This window comes from Diceros bicornis, chromosome 18 (assembly GCF_020826845.1).
Source record: "Diceros bicornis minor isolate mBicDic1 chromosome 18, mDicBic1.mat.cur, whole genome shotgun sequence".
NCBI lineage: Eukaryota > Metazoa > Chordata > Mammalia > Perissodactyla > Rhinocerotidae > Diceros > Diceros bicornis.
In genome coordinates, this window is record NC_080757.1 from 56,160,562 (window position 1) to 56,180,563 (window position 20,002).

Below are 20,002 nucleotides of genomic sequence, written 5' to 3' on the forward strand. Positions count from 1 at the left end.
CAGACTCCTGGAGTCTGGGCTGGGCTGGGCCAGAGGGAGGGCAGGAGTTGAGAAGGACCCCCTGACCAGTGCCTGGGCTCCTTGCAGCCAGCGGGATAGTGTCCTTTGAGCAGCCCGAGTACTTGGTCAGCGGCGGGGAGCAAGTGGCCCGCATTCCCGTCGTCCGACGCATCCTGGACAACGGCAAGTCCCAGGTCTCCTACCGCACGCAGGACAACACAGCACAGGGCAACCGGGTAAGGCTCCATCACGGGGTCAAGGGCACATCCCAGGGGCCCAATGGGAGCAGGACATTGCAGCTGCCTGAGTCCCTGGATGCTGGTGATGCCCCTGGCTGGCCTCCCAAGCACATGTCCACCTGCTCCCTGCAGCAGGGATGTCTTGCTCACCAAAAGTGCCAGTGACGCCCTGGGCGAGGCCCCATCGTTGCCAGGGACCGAGGCCAGGAACATGTCCAAACCATTTGTGTCCCCTTTCCAACAAGCCAGGATCCACCAGGGCAGCCAAACCGCTCATAGAGAAGTGGACTCCCCTGTCTGCCCCAGTCTAGGGACTTTGGGCTTCTTGAGGTGGGATCACAGGCCCCATGTCCCGGGCAGACCTTCCTGGGGCCAAGCCGCAGGAGCTGCCCTTCAGGGCGGGGAGAGCCACGTCCAGGGGCCGGTCTCCCTTTACTCAGGGAGCAGCCAAATCCAGGTGGTGGACGTGCTTGGTTTGGCTTACAGGTTTATTTGTTTGTTTTTCTGAATTTATTAACAACATTTAAAAACTAAAAATATTCGTATCAAAAATTCACTTAAGGGGCTGGCCTGGTGGCACAAGTGGTTAAGTGTGCGTGCTCCGCTGCGGCGGCCCGGGGTTCGCCAGTTCGAATCCCGGGCATGCACCGACACACTGCTTGGCAAGCCATGCTGTGGCCACATCCCATATAAAAGTGGAGGAAGATGGGCATGGATGTTAGCCCAGGGCCAGTCGTCCTCAGCAAAAAAAGAGGAATATTGGCAGATGTTAGCACAGAGCTGATCTTCCTCACAGACACACAAAAAAAATTCACTTAAAAAGTAATAAAGTCTAGTCTCACTGGGCCCACAAGCCATTCAGCAAACACAGGAGGGCATGCACTCTGCGAGTCCTGGCAGCCCGGCCACTTCCTAGTCCTCTTCACTTCTTTTGATTGGTAGGAACTGTTCTCATTCCTGCTCCAATGCTCCCGATAAACATTCGAAAGAAGAGTTTGTATGTCCGTAAATTTCACTGCATATGCCCTAGTATACAAGAGATTCTGGCTATCCTGTTATGCTTTTATAAAGAGGCTTTGGTATTTAATTATTTTTTAAAACATTTTTATTATTTCTCAACTTTTCATTTTGAAAAACTTCAAACCTACAAAAAAATGGGAAGACTAATAAAATTAGCACTCCTTTACCCTTTACATAGATTCGCCAACTGTTAATATTTGCTTTCTCTCTCTCTTTCTGTGTAGATAGAGGTATACATGCATGTACAGTGTGTAGATATAGTATGTAGATCTGTGTCTCTATATCTATAACTGTAGAGACAAAGGGAGAGAAAGTTGTGTTGTGTTTAGTTTTGTTTGCTGAACTATTCAAAGTAAGTTGTAGACTCCTGTAGACCCTAAACACTTCTGCAGGCCCCTGCTAAGAACAAGGTCATTCTACATAGCTACAGCATAATTACCAAACTTAAGAAACTTCCCATTGTACTAGTACCTAATAAGTAGTCCATATTCAGATCTCCCCATGTTCACATGTCCCAATAATGTCCTTTATAGCTTGTTCCCCGAAATCCAGAAAACAATCAAGGATCTGGCATTTGCATTTTGTTGTCATGTGGCTTTAGTCTCCTTTAATCTAGAATAATTCCCCGGCTTTGGGCTTTGTCTTTCGTGACTTTGAGGTTTTTGAAGCGTCCCCCACCCCACCCCCACCCCCTCAGGGTCAGTTGTCTTGCAGGAGTCTCCTGCTTTTCTTACATCTGCTGTCTCACTGTCTGGGTTTTGCAGCATTTTAGTTTGTCCCCTGCTGCACAGCGGCCGGGCTAGCTGGGCCTGGAACTGAAATCTTAGTTTGAAGCGCCACCTAGTGGTCTCATGTGAGATGGCTTTCCCACACACAGGCTCCTTGCAGTTGATCCGTCCCACATGTATACACACTCATCCTGGGACGTTCAGGAAAGCTCTGGGGCATTGAAAAAAGACAGGTGGAGCTAATGGAAGCACCCCACCCAGCAGGGGCCTGAGGCCTGGCGGGATTCCAGACTTCAGAGCCACAGTGTGGGGGAGAATCCCTCCCTCGGTAGGGCCTGCAAATCCCAGCTCCCCCGGAGCTGAGCCTGCCTGTGTGGGACTCTCCATATCTGCCGTGCATCCCTGTCTCTCTCTGTGCCTTGGTTCAAATCCCAGCTCCATCACAACTAACTGGGGGAACTTGGGCAAATTTCTTCACATCTGCGTGCCTCAATTTCCCCATCTATAAATGGGGACAATAATATTTCAACCTTGCACTGCTGTGAGGAGTGAATGAGCTAATATTTGTAAAGTGCCTGATGCACAGGAGGTGCTATATAAACATGAGCCATTTCGTCTCCATGTGGGACAGCCCGTGTGTGATGGTCTCTGCAGTGTCCATGAGGTTGGGGTGGAGCATGCGGCCGTGACTTGCCCCCCAGGCCTGGTCTGACCTTGACCCCTTCCCACTCCCAGGACTACATTCCTGTGGAGGGCGAGCTGCTGTTCCAGCCTGGGGAGACCTGGAAGGAGCTGCAGGTGAAGCTTCTGGAGCTGCAGGAAATGGACTCCCTCCTGCGGGGCCGCCAGACCCGCCGCTTCCACATCCAACTCATCAACCCCAAGTTTGGGGCCCGCCTGGGCCAGCCCCACTCAGCCACTGTCATCATTGGGGACCCAGGTGGGCAGAGCTGGGGGTCAGCTTAAGCAGGTGTGGAAGGAGGGCTGGGGGCCTCTCAACTAAGGCTGTGAGTCTTAGCAAGTAAAAATACAGGATGCCCACTTAAATTTTAATTTCAGATAAACAACAAACACATTTGTAGTATGTGTGTCCCATGCAATATTTGGGATATACTTATCCTAAAAAAGTATTTGCTGTTTATTTGAAATTCTGATTTAACTAGGCATCCTGCATTTTATCTGGTAACCTTACTCTCGACCAGAGAGGCTGGGGTCATGTTGTGGCCACCCCGCCTGCTGGTGGTGCTGTGAATCCCACCATTAGGCCTTAGCCCTTTGACGTCTGCTTCAGTTCCAACTAAAACACAGGTGCTCCCGGAAGGGGTGAAACAGTTAGTTCTTATTGGTCCTTAGCCTCCAGTCTGGTGGTGTCTGTGAGCCCACCCCCAGAGGAGGCTTGTGGGGAAGATGGGAGAGGAGGGAGGAGGAGCAATGTGACATTCCCTTGGCTGCCAAGGGAGAAAGAGGGGCAAACTCCCTCCTCCTTCTCATTCCTTCAGAGACTCTCCTGGGCCCCCACCAAACTTGGCAGGATGTCCTCTGTGGCACCAATGAGGGCAGCAGCCCCCCAGAGGCCCGGGGAGGTTGGGGGAGGGGGGATGTGGGGCAGGTCTCAGTTGAGTGCTGTGGGGGGAGGAGTCTTGGGTGTTTAACTGGGTCTCTGGCACCCCCTGCTAGTAAGAGTGGGTTCCTGCCCCCTCAAAGAGCAAGTGTCTGAGCTGGCTGCCCCGTGGACTTGACCCACTACAGATGAACTGGACCGAAACTTAATAAGCCAGACCGTGTCCTTACTCCCACCCCCCCGTGGTGACCTGGGCGCCCCACAGAACCCCAATGCCAAGGCCGCTGGGTCCCGGAAGATCCATTTCAACTGGTTGCCCCCTCCTGGCAAGCCCACAGGGTACAGGGTAAGGTGGGGGATGATGAGGGAGGTGGATGGGGAGGCCTGGCAGCCACTAGGGAGGTGGGCCACCGGAGGCCAGAGCGCCCCTGAAGGAGAGGAGAGGGCATGCTTGGCCCCAGTGGGTCCGAGCACAGGTGGACAGGGGGAACCCGCATCTGTGCAAGGGGAGCTTTCAGAGGTTTGCCCTCCTTCCTGGAATGCAGCCCCTTCCCCCACCCGGAGACACCCCTGCTCTGCCCCAGCCCTGCTGTGTGAGGTCGCTCAACGCCTCAGTGTCTCATCTGTGCAAAGGAGACAATGAGGGCAGGGGATCAACAGGGAAGAGCGGCTCTGGTGCCTGCCGCTCCCCGGTGACCAGCCCCTCTCCTGGGAACAGGTGAAGTACTGGATCCAGGGTGACTCCGAGTTGGAAGCCCACCTGCTCGACAGCAAGGTACCCTCGGTGGAGCTCACCAACCTGTACCCATATTGCGACTATGAGATGAAGGTGTGCGCCTATGGGGCGCAGGGCGAGGGCCCCTACAGCTCCCTGGTGTCCTGCCGCACCCACCAGGAAGGTGAGGCCTCGCACGTCCCTTGGTCCATCCATCTGTCCATCTGTCTCCTAGCCACCCTGAGGCCAGCGTCCCAGTCCTGCCCCACCTCCACCCGTCCTCTCAGAACTCCACCCTCCCTCTGCCACTGACGCTCTCTTCCTGCATACCCCCTCCCCCAGTACCCAGTGAGCCAGGGCGGCTGGCCTTCAACGTTGTCTCCTCCACGGTGACCCAGCTGAGCTGGGCGGAGCCGGCCGAGACCAACGGGGAGATCACGGCCTATGAGGTCTGCTACGGCCTGGTCAACGAGGACAACCGTAAGGACCTGGACCCCTCCTCCTGCCCCCAGGGGAAGGGAGGGGACAAAGAGCAGGAGGGAGGTCACATGTCCCAGGCAGTGGATGAGGCGTCTGTTTGCCTGAGGCATCATGAGGTTTGTGGTCAGGTTTGGGCCAGTTGCATTCCAAGGCCAAGCCCAGAAGTTCCCAGGGCAGGTGGGGATGGAAGGCCGGAGATTATATATGTAAGGTGGGGTCACAGGTCCAGGCGTGCCTTCCCAAAATGGCTCATTTTCACATGGTTCTCTTAGGGCCAGAGTACAGTTGCCAGATTTAGCAAATAAACACAGAGCTCACCCTGAATTTCAGATAAAATTTTGTGTGTGTGAGGAGACTAGCCCTGAGCTAACATCCGATGCCAATCCCCCTCTTTTTGCTGAGTAAGATTGGCCCTGGGCTAACATCTGTGTCGATCTTCCTCTACTTTATATGGGACGCCACCACAGGATGGCTTGACCAGCCGTGCGCCCGTGCGCACCCGGGATCCAAACCTGTGAACCCCGGGCCACTGAAGCGGAGTGTGTGAACTTACCGCTATGCCACCAGGCCGGCCCTGGGATAAACAATTTTTTTTAGTACATTCCATGCAATATTTTATCTGGCAGCCCTAGGCCAGAGCACCTGGCAGAACTGTTATTTCTTCCCAGTCCTAGAAGGGAGGGAAGGATGGGCGACCCCTGCCAACTGTTGAGATGAAAGTGTTCGAGGGAAATCGGGCCCACCTCTCACCTGGTGTAGGGACCTTCTCCTCGAGCCCTCACCTCTGCTTGGTCAGTCCCAGGGCTGGGGAGCTCACCACCTGCATATGATCCGTGGACCCTAAAGTGGGTCGGGTTCAGCAAACCCAGGGTGGCCCAGCAGGGCAGAGGGCAGCGGGGTTGCTCTGGGCGTCAGGCTCGTTGCTCTTCATTAGCCAGGCTGACCAAGCACAAGCTTCTCAGCAGCTGCATCATGTCCTTGGCTTATTCTGAGTTTAAACACCTAGTCCACCCACGGACCTCTGTCAGGAAGTCTCCTCCGACCCTGCCTTTAATCCCAGGAGTTACATGTATCCAACGAAAGTTCATTCCTGATGGCTTCAGCTCATGGCTTCAGCCTGCTGAGGCCTCAGCTGTGTCATGGAATGTGCCGGGCAGCCCTCCCTGCCCAAGGGCATCAGCACTTTGGTGTGCGCCCTCTTCCCTTCTCCCATGAGCTGAAAGAGATGTAAGGGGTGGGCCACGGGAAGCCCCCACCTCAGCAGTTAGAGATTTCTCCTGGGCTGACAGGCCTCCATCAACAAATTCTTCTGAGCACAGTTATTTGCTGGGGGTGGACATCAAGCTTATCAGGTGTCATTTTCCAGAACCCTCCTTTGGACTTTTGGAAACTGGGACATTTTCTGGTCTCCCAGAAGTCTTCCAATGTGGCGGGCCCCATCTCGTCATATCTGGACCTCAGCGCCATAACTCGCTCAGAGCAGCTGAGCAATCTCTTCCTCCTTTCTACCAGAGCTGCGTGTCCACCCTCTAGGTGTGAGTGGAGGAGAGCTGCGTGGCCTCTGCTCTCTGCTTGCATGACCCCCGGCGGCCCTCTTGCATAACATCCACTCCACTCTGACACCCTTAGCTCTCACAAGCTGCAGCCTCTCCTGAGTGCAGCTTCCCTGAGCCTGCCTCTCTCCTCCCATCCTAGCCCATGTGACCACAGGGCAGCCACGGTCGGTGTTCGCATGTCTCCACCTTTGCTTTCCCAACAGAGCTTTTGGGGTTTGGTTGTAGACAGTGGGGCACAGGTGGTGTGAGTGCCCTCACCTCTGGAGCGAGCCTCATGCAGAGGCACCTTGGACACAGGACCATTTACCAATCAGTAGACGTGACAGTGGGGCCAACTTGAGTCTAGTCCTGGCTCTGGCACTTAACTTAGCGATGAGCCCCTTGGTGACACTTCTCTCAACCAGTCACGCCCAGGTTCTCAGGGCTTGGCAGCTGCTGGAGTTCAAAAGTGCTCGCTCCCTGCCTTGTTCCCTGAATCCCCTGGGTACCCTTCAGGGGCTGTGCGACAGTCCTGCTGCGTCAGAGGCAGGGCCGGGACCAGGTCGGAACCTGGATGACCCCTCTGAAGTGCTCTCCCTGCCCCAGGACCCATCGGGCCCATGAAGAAGGTGCTGGTGGACAGCCCCAAGAAGCGGACGCTGCTCATTGAGAACCTGCGGGAGTCCCAGCCGTACCGCTACACGGTGAAGGCGCGCAACGGGGCAGGCTGGGGGCCCGAGCGGGAGGCCATCATCAACCTGGCCACCCAGCCCAAGCGGCCCATGTCCAGTGAGTGGTGGGTGGGGAGGCACGGCAGACGGGAGGACAGGGGTCTGAGGCTGGGGTCCCGGCTCACACCTCCCACCCCTGTAGTCCCCATCATCCCAGACATCCCCATCGTGGATGCCCAGAGTGGGGAAGACTATGAAAGCTTCCTCATGTACAGCGATGATGTCCTGCGCTCCCCGGCTGGCAGCCAGAGGCCCAGCGTCTCCGACGACACTGGTGAGTGGGCCTGAATCCCCGAGAGGAAAGTCAGGGTACTGCATAGGGAGTGGGGCTGTCACTGGTGTCCAGGGAGGGCAAAGGAGCCAGTGACCACTGGGCATGGAGGTCAAGACTAGAAGTCCCCTCTCAGCCCCAGACAAATATCTGTGGAGACTGCAGTTTAGCAGGCACCGTACTGGCACTGGGTACAGAAGGGACAAAACTGACGTGGCCCACATGCGACCACGTGCACATCTGTGTATGAAGGCAGGCAGGCAGACAGATGCGTGCTTGGGGCAGATGCTCATGGGCTCATGCACGTTGGGGCCACGTGGAAACACAGCTTTGCGACTGGAAGGCTCACCAGCCTTGCAATAGAGTCAGGACACTTGGGCTGTCCCCTGGGGACAGGGCTATGTGGGAGGAGGCCGGCATGGCCCAGGAGTCCCAGAGCAGCCACCTGGCTAGGGTCCACAAGGCAGTCTCTCTCTGCCACTGGCCCCGTTCCTCCTCCCTCCTTGATTACCTGCACAATGTGGTGCAAAGAGCCCTCAGCTGGGACTCCTGGCTACTCAGTTTTAGCTCTGGCCCCACTGTGGGAATGCAGATGAATTGCTTACCCTATCTGTGCCTCAGTTTTCTGATCTGTAAAATGGGATGCCAATCACACAATGCCATGAGTGAAAATCCTCCAGGGCACTTTTGTCATTTGTATTTTCTTCCATCCTTGCCTATGCCAGAGCCCCCCTGGCACCTGCCCCCACTGGGCTGAACTTGGGCTTAAGGAACCCAAGCCCAAGGGTCTTGAGGGTTTTGAGGGTCTGAGGTAAAGAGCAGCCGGTTTGAATCAGGTATCCCAGCTACACCACCTGTGAAGCACTGTGGCTTCTGGAACTGTCCGTGGGAGGTAGGCAGGGGAGAGAATACTGTCTCCATAATACAGACGCGAAACTGAGGCAAAGAGCAGGGAGACCTCAGAGCTGGTGACAGAGCCAGGACTACTCCTGGTCTCCTGGCTGGGCTTGGTCTTTCCTCACCAGCTGGGGCCCAGGCTGCACTCGCGCATCCAGAGGGCTCTTCTGCCGCGCGGGCTGAGGGACTCACCTGTCCCCGTGTTCCCAGTCCCCGTAGCGCACCGCCCCCCCACACACACACACACAGAGCTGGACCCCAGAGCCCGAAGACAGGCTCCCGTCGCGGCGCCACCCGCATCTGCCCCGCCGGGCCCCTCCGCAGCCGCCCGCGCCCGCCGGCGGTGCCAACGCGGCCCTTCGTTGTTCCCAAGGCGGCGGCTGGAAGTTCGAGCCCCTGCTGGGGGAGGAGCTGGACCTGCGGCGCGTCACGTGGCGGCTGCCCCCGGAGCTCATCCCGCGCCTGTCGGCCAGCAGCGGGCGCTCCTCCGACGCCGCCGAGCCGCCCCGCGGGCCCCCGGATGACGGCGCCGACGGGGGCGCGGGGGGCGCAGGCGGGGAGGGCGGCGGCCTGGCCCGCGGCGCCACGCCCGGGCCCCCCGGAGGTGACGGGCCCTGCCCGGCGCACCCTGACCCCGCACTCATCGAGGCTCATTCAGTCGCTGTCTCAGGGCCCCAGCCTGAGCCAGCTGCGGCCGGGCTGCCGGTTAAGGACCCCTGCCCAGTCAGGGGACGTGCAGCTGCGCGGAGGCAGACCCCCAGAGCCAAGGAACCCCCAGGGCAGGCGTTTGGTCTCTCCCCAAAGCAGGCCTGCCACCAGAGCATCCAACCTCAGAAGTCTGTTGTATCCAGGGAGCAGGCCCTGCTATCCAAGGAGACCTCTCAGAGGCCTCAAGAAACAGGAGGGCAGGCATTTGGGCACTCCCCACGGTGGGGCTGACTGCAGGGGCAGTAAGTCTCCCAGCTGGGGTCAACTGTGCTCAGATCGTCCATAGTGGTATCTGACCAGGCCAGATGAGATGAGCTGCATAAGTCTGTGTGGCTCCTTGATTCCTTCAAGGACATTGGGCCTCTGTCCCTGGTGGGCCTAGGGAAGCTGGTTGTATTTATGCCAAGGTCCCCCAGAGGGTAGGTAATCCTGGGATTCCCAGGGCCACAGCCTGCCCCATGGGGCTCCAGGTCTGGTGCAGGCCTGGCCAAGTGACCCTGCTCTCCCCCTGCAGAGCACCTGGTGAATGGGCGGATGGACTATGCCTTCCCTGGCAGCGCCAACTCCCTACACAGGATGACCGCAGCCAACGCCACCTACGGCACCCACCTGAGCCCACACCTGCCCCACCGCGTGCTGAGCACGTCCTCCACCCTCACGCGGGACTACCACTCTCTGACCCGCACAGAACACTCACACTCGGCCACGCTGCCCAGGGACTACTCCACCCTCACCTCCCTCTCCTCCCACAGTGAGTGCTGCCGCCAGCCCTGCCTCACCCGTTAACCCTTCCTCTCTTCTAGCTCCTGGAGGCTCGGGCTGCTGGCCTGCTGTCCCCCACTGCCCATCCTCCAACACACACACACACACTTCCTGCCCCCTCACTCTTGTTTTGTCCTGCCCTAGGCCTCCCTCCCATCTGGGAAGACGGGAGGAGCAGGCTTCCGCTGTCCTGGGCCCTGGGGTCCCGGAGTCGGGCTCAGATGAAGGGGTTCCCCCATTCCGGGGACTCACGAGACTCTATAATCCTGGCTGGGCGGCCAGCAGCGCCCTCTTGGGGCCCAGGTAGTACAGGGGTGGCCATCCTGTGTCTCCACAGCTGTCCTGCTCCATCTGTCATCCATCTGCCCATTGCAGCCACTGCCCATGCCCACCGCCTCACCCTCCATTCCATCCACATCAGTGCTGATGCCTAACGCAGCCTCTGCCTTTCCAGGGGTGTCGGGCTGGGATTGGGGCAGGAGAGGGGCCAGGCCAGCTGAGGAGTGGTGGGGGGCTGGCAGGCTCATGGTGCTCACCCTCTCTCAGCACAGGCAGGGCCCATACCCACTCTGAGGACATGCAGGAGGTGCTGGGTGGCCTGGACAGGGTGCTGCAGGGTGAGCAACTGCCTGGCCAGTGGACAGTGTAGACATGACAGCTGAGGGAGGTCAGGGGGTAGAACTAGAACTCTTGCCCAGGGACCCCTGACACATGCTGACTGTGGCCTCCTGTCTCCAGGCTCCCGCTTGGCTGCTGGTGTGCCCAACACACCCACCCGCCTGGTGTTCTCAGCCCTGGGACCCACGTCTCTGAAAGTGAGCTGGCAGGAACCACAGTGTGAGCAGGCGCTGCAGGGCTACAGCGTGGAGTACCAGCTGCTGAATGGCGGTGAGGCACGGCTGCTATCGGGCTGTGGGCACGCAGCCTTGCAAGGCCTGGCCCCACGATAGACAAACAGGGGCACCCAGCTGTGTCAAGAATCCACCCAAGTCCCTTGACCACTAATGCCCCCCCCCCAACCAGCCTGAGAGGGGCTCTCACTTCCATGCCCTCACTGCCCTTCATTGCCTATTCTCTTCTGAGGTCTCATCCATCAACCTGGGCCTCTCCAGGTCATTCCCTCGGCTAGGTTTTGACTAACAAGGCCTCATTGGCCTACGAAGCACCTGGTGAGAGCACCTAGGGCCTCTGCTACCCTATGAGATGGCTTTGTGGGAACTGGGAAGTGGCACTTGTCTTCTTCTCTGGCAGACACACTCACAGCAGCATGACCTGGGCCCATAAACAGCCAGAACATAGGTGGGATTTCAGGCTCCACTCATCCCTTGTAGACTATAACCTGAACCACCAACCATACTATACTAGGCTGACCCCCAAACCTGTACCCAAACCACAGCTAGTGCTGGGTGGTTGATGACCAGGTCTTGGTGGCAGCCTGGGGAAGGGGTGGGATCAGGCCAGGAGTGGGAATAACGCTGCTCCGCTGTCTGCCCCCTCCCCTACCCCAGGTGAGCTGCATCGACTCAACATCCCCAACCCCAGCCAGACCTCCGTGGTGGTGGAAGACCTTCTGCCCAACCACTCCTACGTGTTCCGCGTGCGGGCCCAGAGCCAGGAAGGCTGGGGCCCAGAGCGCGAGGGTGTCATCACCATTGAGTCACAGGTGCACCCCCAGAGCCCACTCTGCCCCCTGCCAGGTGAGTTGCCTCCCCCACCCCCATGGCTGCCCCCACCATGTTCCCACCCGCCTACACACTGACACTCTTCCTCTGCTGCCCCCAGGCTCCACCTTCACTTTAAGCACGCCCAGTGCCCCGGGCCCACTGGTGTTCACTGCCCTGAGCCCAGACTCACTGCAGCTGAGCTGGGAGCGGCCACGCAGGCCCGATGGGGATATCCTTGGCTACCTGGTGACCTGTGAGATGGCCCACGGAGGAGGTGCTGTCCTCCCCAGGGTCAGGGGTGGCCAGGGGAGGAGTGGAGAGGGAGCCACAGGGGCTAAAGTAAAGGCGTCTTCCCTGCCCAGAGCCAGCTACCACGTTCCTGGTGGATGGCGACAGCCCTGAGAGCCGGCTGACTGTGCCGGGCCTCAGCGAGAATGTGCCCTACAAGTTCAAGGTGCAGGCCAAGACCACCCAAGGCTTCGGGCCAGAGCGTGAGGGTATCATCACCATCGAGTCCCAGGATGGAGGTAGGGCACCTCGCCCCTTCTCACCCTACCTTCTCTGGCCACACCTTCTCCGGGCACCATCCTCTGACTGGCCCATCTGCCCACTCCAGGCCCCTTCCCACAGCTGGGCAGCCACTCCGGGCTCTTCCAGCACCCACTGCCAGGCGAGTACAGCAGTATCACTACCACCCACACCAGCACCATTGAACCCTTCCTGCTGGGTGAGTTGGTGGGCGGGAGCTCCTGGCTCTCCTGGGGGCGCACAGAGCTAACAGAGGAAGAGAGGTAGGGACCCAGGCAGGGTCCTTCAGTGCCTCTTCCCCCTGCAGACGGACTGACCCTGGGCTCCCAGCATTTGGAAGCTGGTGGCTCCCTCACTCAGCATGTGACCCAGGAGTTTGTGAGCCGGACGCTGACCACCAGTGGAACACTCAACACCCAAGTGGACCAACAGTTCTTCCAGACCTGAGCCCCCCACCGCCACCTAGCAGTGTCCTGGAACCTGGGCCCCCTCCCTGCCTCCCCTCCCTGGCGCTGCCTCAGCTACTCCATCCTGGGACCCCTGGCGGCGCAGCCCACCCGCATGCTGACCTCAGGGCCAACGCCTCTGGCCACAGAGTACGGGGCAGTGTCCCCAGAGGCATGAAGGGGGCAGAGGTCCCAGAAGGCCCTTCTAGCAATCCCCCACCCCCTGGGCCCAAGCCCATTTGTAACCAAAGAGCTGGGAGCAGCATGACAAGGACCCAGCTTTGTTCTGCACTTAATACAAGATTTGCTACCACTTGGCTCTGCCCTGTCCATTCTCCTGGGGCCTGCCCAGAGCAAGGGAGCGGTTCTGACACCCACCCTTCTCTGAGGCCCAAGCACACCCACCCCACCTTCAGAGGCACACAGGTATTGTGGTCGGAGACACAAGTTTATTGAGTACCTCAATGCAGAGGGCAGGCACCAGAAGCATGGAGCTTTGTGACTTGCCCCTGGCAGGTCCTGTGCACTGTGTGCTGTCCCAGGGGAGCGCCTCACAAGTGCAGCACCTTGGCACCGTCGGCCGCCTGGGAGAGGTAGAAGGTGGCAGTACCACTGTACTGCTCCTGTGGGAGAGGTGGGTGGGGTCTCAGCGTGGCAGGGCCCCGGGAACCCACTTCTCCCCACCCCAGGCTCTGGCGCTTGCCCACCTGTACATGCTGCATCACTCGGGGAGCAGCAGAGGCCTCCAGCAGGGTCACTGTGCAGCCACCAAAGCCACCACCTGTCATGCGGCTGCCATAAACCCCCGGTGCAGATAGCGCGGCCTCCACCAGTTGGTCTAGCTCTGGACAGCTCACCTCGTAGTCATCCCTGCAGAGAGGATATAGGAGGAGGCGGGCCTGGGACTGGCCCCACCCAACCCTGGGGACACCCTGTACCTGGAAGGTGCCAGGCGCCCAAGGGGCCTCACCTGAGTGAGTGATGACTCTCTACCATGAGGCGGCCGAAGGCTCTGTAGTCCCCGCGGTTCAGGGCCGCCGCTGCCTGGGCTGTGCGCCGGATCTCACCCACGACGTGCCGTGCCCGCCGGTAGCCCTCCTTGCTCACCAGTTCTCTGCCAGCTGGAGAGTTAAGGGAGTCAGCAGACCTGCCACCCAGTGCCTCTGGGCCCCTGCAGATGTGGGGGAGGGGGAACCAAGGCTCCAGGGTGGTGGCCCTGGGCGGGGAGGAGGAGGAGAGGGGAGGAGGGAAGCCTCCAACTTGTTCCGTGGAAGCTGTAGGTAGAACCTGGGGTTGGTAACTAAGCTTTCAGAGCCTCCCCTCCTGACTATAAAATGGGCGCAGTGAGAACTGAACGAACTAACACAGGGAGAGCTCCCAGCAGGGCGCCTGGCACACAGTGGGTGCTCAGTAAACAGCAGTTTAAACCCCAGACTTTTGGTGCTTCCAAGGTGAGTGGGACACAATGCTGCCTTCAACAGGCCATGATAGGGGCCAGCCAGGTGGTGTAAGGGGTTAAGTGCGCGCACTCCCCTGCAGCAGCGGCTCCGGGGTCCGCCAGTTCGATCCCGGGTGCGCACCGACGCACCGCTCATTAAGCCATGCTGTGGCAGCGTCCCATATAAAGTAGAGGAAGATGGCCACGGATGTTAGCCCAGGGCCAATCTTCCTCAGCAAAAAAGAGGAGGATTGGCACTGGATGTTAGCTCAGGGCTGGTCTTCCTCACAAAAAAAAAAAAGAGGCCACGATAGGGGCTGGCCTGTGGCATAGCGGTTAAGTGCGCACACTCCACTGCTGGCGGCCCTGGGTTCAGATCACAAGCAGGCACCGACGCACCACTAATCAAGCCATGCTGTGGCGGCGTCCCATATAAAGTGGAGGAAGATGGGCACGGAGTTAGGCCAGGGCCAGTCTTCCTCACAAAAAAAAAGAGGAGGCCATGATAGAGCAGGAGAGAAATCCTGCTGATGTTTATGCTGGAGCAACAACGGAGACTCCAAGGGCTGGCGCTCCAGTGTTGGGAAGGAAAGAGCCCAGATGAAGATCAGGAGGCAGGGCACAGGGCACACCAGGGGACCAGCACGCTGGCGGGGAGAGCAAGCCGAGTCAATAATGGCAGCCCAGAGCTGCTGGGGACTTTGCTTAGTTCCGTGTGCCACAGAGGTTTTGGAGCAGGGGAGGGACAGAGCTGAGCTCTAGGAGACAAAAGTAATTGCCGTGCGCAGTGGGCAGAGGGTCCAGGCAGGGAGAAGCGGGTGCCAGGAGCTCAGCCGGAAGCTGTTACGTAGTCAGAGACCAACGAGGGGCCTGATCGGGGGAGGAAGGAAAGGAGGGGACAGAGGTCAGAGGCGAGTGGGAGGGGGGACAGTGAGGACTCAGAGGTGACTCTGAAGTTTCAAACAGGAGTGACAAGGGTGAGATGAAATAAGAGACAGGAGGAAGTCAGGAGGAGAAGCCTGTGGGGGAGGAAGGATGGTGAGTTCCATTGTGGGTCAGGTGAAGGTTCCAGAACCCCAGGTAGAAACGGGGGGCTGCAGCCAGGAGAGCAAGGGGCTCCGATCTGAGTCCTTAATGGAGCAGTGGTGGCTGGTGGTGTGCACTGAGAACAAAGCCTGGGGCAGGCTGGGGCAGAGAAACAGAAGGACTGTGAATAAGCAGATCCAGCCACTGAGGGGTAGGGGAGCGCGATCCACAGGTTTATGTGGGGACCCTGGGAAAGTCGTTACGGCAGGTGGCATGGGAGGCGGTCAGGCAGATTCTCAGGATTAAGAAGTGAGTGGAGATGAGAAAATGGGGGTGATGAACATTAGGTACTTTTCCAAGAAGATTGGCAGGGGAAGGAGAATCCATTTTAGGAGGAAAGAAAACCGTGTTTCAAAGCAGAAGGGGAGGAGCCAGGCAAAGGGCAGGAAGTAGGGAAGGTGTGAGAGACTGGGTGGGGGCTGCTGGGGAGGACTCTGGGGAAGGCAGAGGGGACCACTGTTTCTGAGGTAGAGGGAGACCCCCAGGAGTGGTATGGAAGGGCTGCAGTGGAGAGGAGGGATGGCCAAAGTGTTCAAGTGTGAAAACCTCAGCCAAGGTCACCTGCACAGAGCAGGCGGAGCAGGTCTGAACGCGACATTTCCCCAAGGAGGACACGATGGTCCCTTGGGGTTGGCTAGCGTCCCTGAAATGGGCACACCTACACTGCCAGGGAGGGCGCAACGCCCAGCACCAGCAGCATGGGCCCATGGTTCAGCATGTGGGCTGTGGAGCTAATCTGCCTGGTTCAAGTCTCAGCACTGTCACTTATTGTAGATTCTCCATCAGAAAAAATGAGAATAATAATGGTATCTGCTCTACACAGTTGTGAGAGAATTAAATGAGTTAATATTTATATGACCTTCAAACTATTAAATAGACTAACTTCCTGGCCATGTGTATAGGAACCTTAAAAATACCTGTATCTTTGGACCCTGTAGTCTTACTCATAACAATTTTTGTGTGTGTGTGTGTGTGTGAGGAAGATCAGCCCTGAGCTAACATCCATGCTAATCCTCCCCGTTTTGCTGAGGAAGACCGGCTCTGAGCTAACATCTATTGCCAATCCTCCTCCTTTCCCCCCCCCCCAAAGCCCCAGTAGATAGTTGTATATCATAGTTGCACATCCTTCTAGTTGCTGTATGTGGGACGCGGCCTCAGCATGGCTGGAGAAGCGGTGTGTCGGTGCGCACCCGGGATCCGAACCCGGGCTGCCAGTAGCGGAGCGCATGCACTTAACTGCTAAGCCACGGGGCCAGCCCCTACTCATAAGAATTTAATCCTAAGAAAATAATAAGAGAATGCAGAGAAAGACATATATATAAATATACTCATCACAGTGTTAGGTATGAGTCTCAGAAAATGGTTAGGTAAGTTATGGTGCACCTGTATGCTGAAATACGTATTATGTAGCTTTAAAAAGCCATGTTGGAACTGGCCCCGTGGCAGAGTGGTTAAGTTCAGCGCGTTCCACTTGGGCAGTCCTGGTTCACAGGTTCAAATCCTGGGCATGGACCTACACCACTCGTCAGCCACACTGTGGAGGCGACCCACATATAAAAAATAGAGGAAGATTGGCACAGATGTTAGCTCACGGCTGATCTTCTTCAAGAAAAAAAACAAAAAAGCCATGTTGATGATGGGCCTTTCATGGCATAGGAAACGGTTCTGAGATAATGTTAAGGAAAAAAAAAATGGGCAAGAGACAATATTGCATATACTCAACTTTGAAAATATAGATGTAGAAAAATGCTAGAAGGAAATATGCTAAATTACTAATGGTGACTATCTCTGGGTAGAGGCCTTATAGCTTATTGTTTTCTTTTTTGTACTTTTCTACATTTTCCACAGTGGAAACGTAATTCTCATATTACAAAAAACAATATTGAGATTTCAAGCAGCCCTGCTGAGTTTGGAGCCCCAGGTTAGCAGTGTTAGGGGGAATGGGCAGAGGCCTGGAGATGAGGGAGTGTTCAGCAGGGTCAAGGCCACGTCGAGGGTCTGGCAGCCCCCGTAGGGTGCCCAGCCATATCCAGGACAGAGCGCACCCAGCCCACTCTCACCCTCCAGCTCCTCCAGCTGCACCTCCCGAAGGCTCTCCTTGCCCAGTGCCCGGGCCACTTCCTCACACTGGCGCCGCCGCAGGGGGTACTCGCTGGAGCCTAGTGAGTGGCGGACGTTGGAGTTGGTGATGAGCACGGCCAGCTTGGGGTCTGACAGCGGCACCAGGCTTGTCTCCAGGGACCTGGGATGGAGTTGGAGTGAGGAGATGGCAAGGCCACGTGTCTGCTTGCCAGGCAAGGCAGTGGGCAAGCTCCACCCAGAAGTTCCTGATTATGAGGTGGGAGGGTACAAGGGGAGCCCCTGACCTGCAGTCAATGAGCAGCGCGTGGCCCTTCTGCCCCAGCAGTGCGATGAGCTGGTCCATGATGCCACAGGGCACCCCTGCGAAGCTGTGCTCGGCCCGCTGACACACCTGGGCCCGGGCAGCTATTGCCCCCGAGTCTGTGGCACAGGGTGAGGTGGGGAGGCTGGGGCCCAGGAGGGGGCACAAGGGGTGGGTGGTTGAGAGTATCAGTAGCTCCAATGACACTCCAGAGAGATTCCTCACGTCCCTCCCAAAGCCACAGTAGGAGAAAAAGCCCTGACTAGAAGGAGACTTCAGGGAAGGAGGGCTGGGTTTGGGGCTGGGGTCTAGGAGGTACCTGGGCAGAGCTGCTGCAGGAAGGTGTACGTGGCTACTTCCAGGGATGCCGAGCTGGACAGCCCACCCCCCAGAGGCACTGAGCTGACCACCACCACACTGAAGCCAGGGAGGGGGGCAGCTGGAGGAGAAAGAATGAGTGATGGTGAGATGGTTCATCTGGCAGGATCGGCACAGGAAGGGCGTATATTTTGGTATGAAGGGAGACAAATGCCTGGCAGCTGCTTCCAGGGATGTGTCTCAATTGTTAGAGGCCACCAACCTGCGGGGCCAAGAGGCCCACTGCCCTCCATCCCCCTACCCTGGGGTTCCTGGGACACAGTCTTCCTAGGGCTCTGGAGGCCAAAGGCTAGGGTTTGAGTCCTGGCTCCTTCAATCATGAAATAGACAACCCACGGCAAGTTCTGGAACCTCTCGAGGCATCAGTCTCCTCATCTGTACTACTCTTTCCTCATCGTGCTCTTCTCTGCAAGCCTACCCCACAATGGATTGGATGAGCTAATGAGCTTTGTGGCTGACAGGTGGCACTCCTGGGACCAGCATGAACTTGACCCAGACCTGGGACCCATACCTGGGTAGTGCTGAATCACTCCCTTGACATAGTTGGCCCAGCGGGGGGTCCCAGGCTCCAGCGACCGCTGGGCTGTGGGCAGTGGAAACTGCAGCCGCCGGGGCTCATCGGCGTCCTCAGAGGTGGTGAGGAGGGAGACAAGCCCATCTGCCCGGGGGCTGCCTACCAGCACAGTCACAAGCTCCAGCGCCTGGCAGGAGAGACAAGGAATATGCAAGGCTTCTGCCTGCTGATGGATGGATGAGGCACCTCCAATACTAAGGTTCTGAAGGATGAGAGGCCCTGGACAGACAGGGAGGTGACCTTCAGGCTCAACATGCAGTGAATGGGGAATGTCTTAGTGAAGAGCCTGAGTGCTGAGGGGGCCCTGGCGGCTTGGGCCCTGCCTCCTGGTCTTCAGGGGCAGTGGAACCAGTGCAGCTGGAATGCAGACCTGGACTCTGCCCTGAGCATAGGCTCCCAGCTGTGGGGCAAAGGGGATAGAGAGCTCAAAAAGAAAACAGGATCAGAGGAGCTCCATCTAATGCCTTCCCATTTTGGGGTGGCCTCAGGTGCACTGTACTCACTCACTTGCCAAGCTGCACAGTGGGGTCGAAAGAGCCCCAGGCTGAAGCTGCGAGGCCTGACGCTAGTCACAGCCCTACCAAGGAACAGCTATGAGACCTTGAGCAGATCACTAGCCCTCTCTGAGCCTCAGTTTCCTCCTCTGTAAATTGAGCAGACTGGGCCGGGAGGCTTAGGTCTAGTTCCCCCCATCTGCGATAACCCCATGGAGCCCAGAGCCCAAAGGGACCCCTTCCGCATGCTACGGGGGGGCCCACATTTTGAGGTGGTTCCCAGGTTGACGGCAGGATCAGCAGTCCAGAGGGCGGGCTGGAGCGAAGTGGCGTCGGTACACCCCCTCCCAGCCTACTTCCTAGCGGATTCCTGGCCTCCTCCCTTCCAACGTGGGAAATGCTCGATCCCAGGGTCTCTCCCACGTGCTCCCCCAAACTTAGCGGGGGCTCAAGTTCGGTGCGGCCCGCCCAACAGGCCACGCAGGGAGAAGGCACCTCCCCGCGCCCCTAAGGCCCGCCCTTCCGGCGGGGCAGCCCAGGTCGCAGGAGAGGTTTGGGGCTCCCCGCCCAGCCCCTCACCATGGGCAGCACCAGGCCCTGGTTGTAGTCCGTGTGCTCCCCGATGAGGTTGACGCGGCCTGGCGCCGACACGGCCAGCTCGGGCTCTGCCCCGAACTCCTCCCGGAAGGCTCTCCGGGCCTCGGCCAGCAGCTCCTCGGCCTGCGGCTGTCTCGCAGCGGCCATAACTCTCGCCTCGCAGCTCGATCCGACGCAGCCCCGTCGGCGCGGGATGCTCGGGGCGGGGCCGCGCGGCGGGTGGTGCGCATTCCTGCACGCGCCGCCCCCACCCCCGGGCCGCGCCTCCCCCCGCCCCGCCCAGCGGGCCCCGCCTCGCTCGCAACCCGGGTGCCGATCCACCTGCTGGGTGCGCGGGGCTCGAGTCTCTCCTGACGCTCCCACCCCAGGCAGGCGGCGGTCTTCGGGAAAGACCGCTGGGGGCCCACTCGAGTGGTTATGGCCCTGAGTGGTATTGGCTGGACTGGGAGGTCTGAGCTGCCCTTCCCTGGCCCTGGTGGCCCTCTCTGTGCACACACCCACCCACCAAGCCACCCACCGATAGAGCTGGCATCTAACAGACCTGAGTTTCCCAAAGGGATCCCCTAGGTCCAAGAGTCCTGTATCTGTGCGAGATCACCAGCCCCTGATCATGGGTCTCTAAGAGGGTGGCCTGGCACCCAGTGTAAATAGCCATAAGAAAGCCAAGTTTGGTGGTGACCAGGGAGTTGCTTTCTACAGGCTCCTCTCCTAGGGTGAACCTGCTGCCACAATTCCTAGCAATGGAGACCTGAAGGAGGGGGCAATGG

The 20,002-nt window shown here is 58.3% G+C and overlaps 2 protein-coding genes across 9 annotated transcripts in view; one reads left to right on the forward strand and one right to left on the reverse strand.

The window, feature by feature from the left end:
* ITGB4 (integrin subunit beta 4) overlaps window positions 1-12,598 on the forward strand; it is a 30,910-nt gene extending 18,312 nt beyond the window's left edge. For 2 of the 7 annotated variants that reach the window (XM_058561635.1, XM_058561634.1), the window contains exons 26-40: window positions 88-236; window positions 2,723-2,927; window positions 3,737-3,894; window positions 4,267-4,447; window positions 4,606-4,743; window positions 6,885-7,067; window positions 7,152-7,283; window positions 9,400-9,636; window positions 10,199-10,264; window positions 10,386-10,535; window positions 11,156-11,344; window positions 11,430-11,585; window positions 11,674-11,838; window positions 11,928-12,038; window positions 12,147-12,598. In XM_058561635.1, the coding sequence (XP_058417618.1) occupies window positions 88-236; window positions 2,723-2,927; window positions 3,737-3,894; window positions 4,267-4,447; window positions 4,606-4,743; window positions 6,885-7,067; window positions 7,152-7,283; window positions 9,400-9,636; window positions 10,199-10,264; window positions 10,386-10,535; window positions 11,156-11,344; window positions 11,430-11,585; window positions 11,674-11,838; window positions 11,928-12,038; window positions 12,147-12,286 (2,360 nt within the window). In that variant the 3' untranslated portion in view covers window positions 12,287-12,598. Of the gene's footprint in view, window positions 1-87; window positions 237-2,722; window positions 2,928-3,736; window positions 3,895-4,266; window positions 4,448-4,605; window positions 4,744-6,884; window positions 7,068-7,151; window positions 7,284-8,550; window positions 8,782-9,399; window positions 9,637-10,198; window positions 10,265-10,385; window positions 10,536-11,155; window positions 11,345-11,429; window positions 11,586-11,673; window positions 11,839-11,927; window positions 12,039-12,146 lie in introns of all 7 variants that reach the window. The other 5 variants (XM_058561637.1, XM_058561636.1, XM_058561640.1 and 2 more) reach the window with 4 other exon arrangements.
* A 97-nt stretch (window positions 12,599-12,695) lies between these two features.
* Window positions 12,696-19,416, reverse strand: GALK1 (galactokinase 1). 2 transcript variants are annotated; one of them, XM_058561641.1, is made up of 8 exons: window positions 19,218-19,416; window positions 18,082-18,271; window positions 17,512-17,631; window positions 17,176-17,311; window positions 16,870-17,051; window positions 13,256-13,406; window positions 12,993-13,155; window positions 12,696-12,908 (listed from the first exon to the last, which is right to left on the reverse strand). In XM_058561641.1, exons 1-8 carry the CDS (start codon window positions 19,380-19,382, stop codon window positions 12,837-12,839), a joined length of 1,179 nt encoding a protein of 392 aa, XP_058417624.1. In that variant the 5' UTR covers window positions 19,383-19,416; the 3' UTR covers window positions 12,696-12,836. The 2 variants fall into 2 exon arrangements, with proteins under 2 accessions (XP_058417624.1, XP_058417625.1); XM_058561642.1 differs by lacking the exon at window positions 17,176-17,311 and having other exon boundaries at window positions 16,870-16,968.
* Window positions 19,417-20,002: the final 586 nt, after the last annotated feature.

What these genes read in the sequence shown, in the direction of transcription:
- GALK1 (XM_058561641.1), bottom strand. Translation starts at nt 19,382, where the DNA reads ATGGCCGCTGCGAGACAGCCGCAGGCCGAGGAGCTGCTGGCCGAGGCC. An exon ending in CCTGCAGCAGCTCTGCCCAG is followed by an intron (nt 17,312 to 17,511) that starts GTACCTCCTAGA and finishes CCTGTGCCACAG; the next exon opens with ACTCGGGGGCAATAGCTGCC. An exon ending in GCAGCTGGAGGAGCTGGAGG is followed by an intron (nt 13,407 to 16,869) that starts GTGAGAGTGGGC and finishes TTAACTCTCCAG; the next exon opens with CTGGCAGAGAACTGGTGAGC.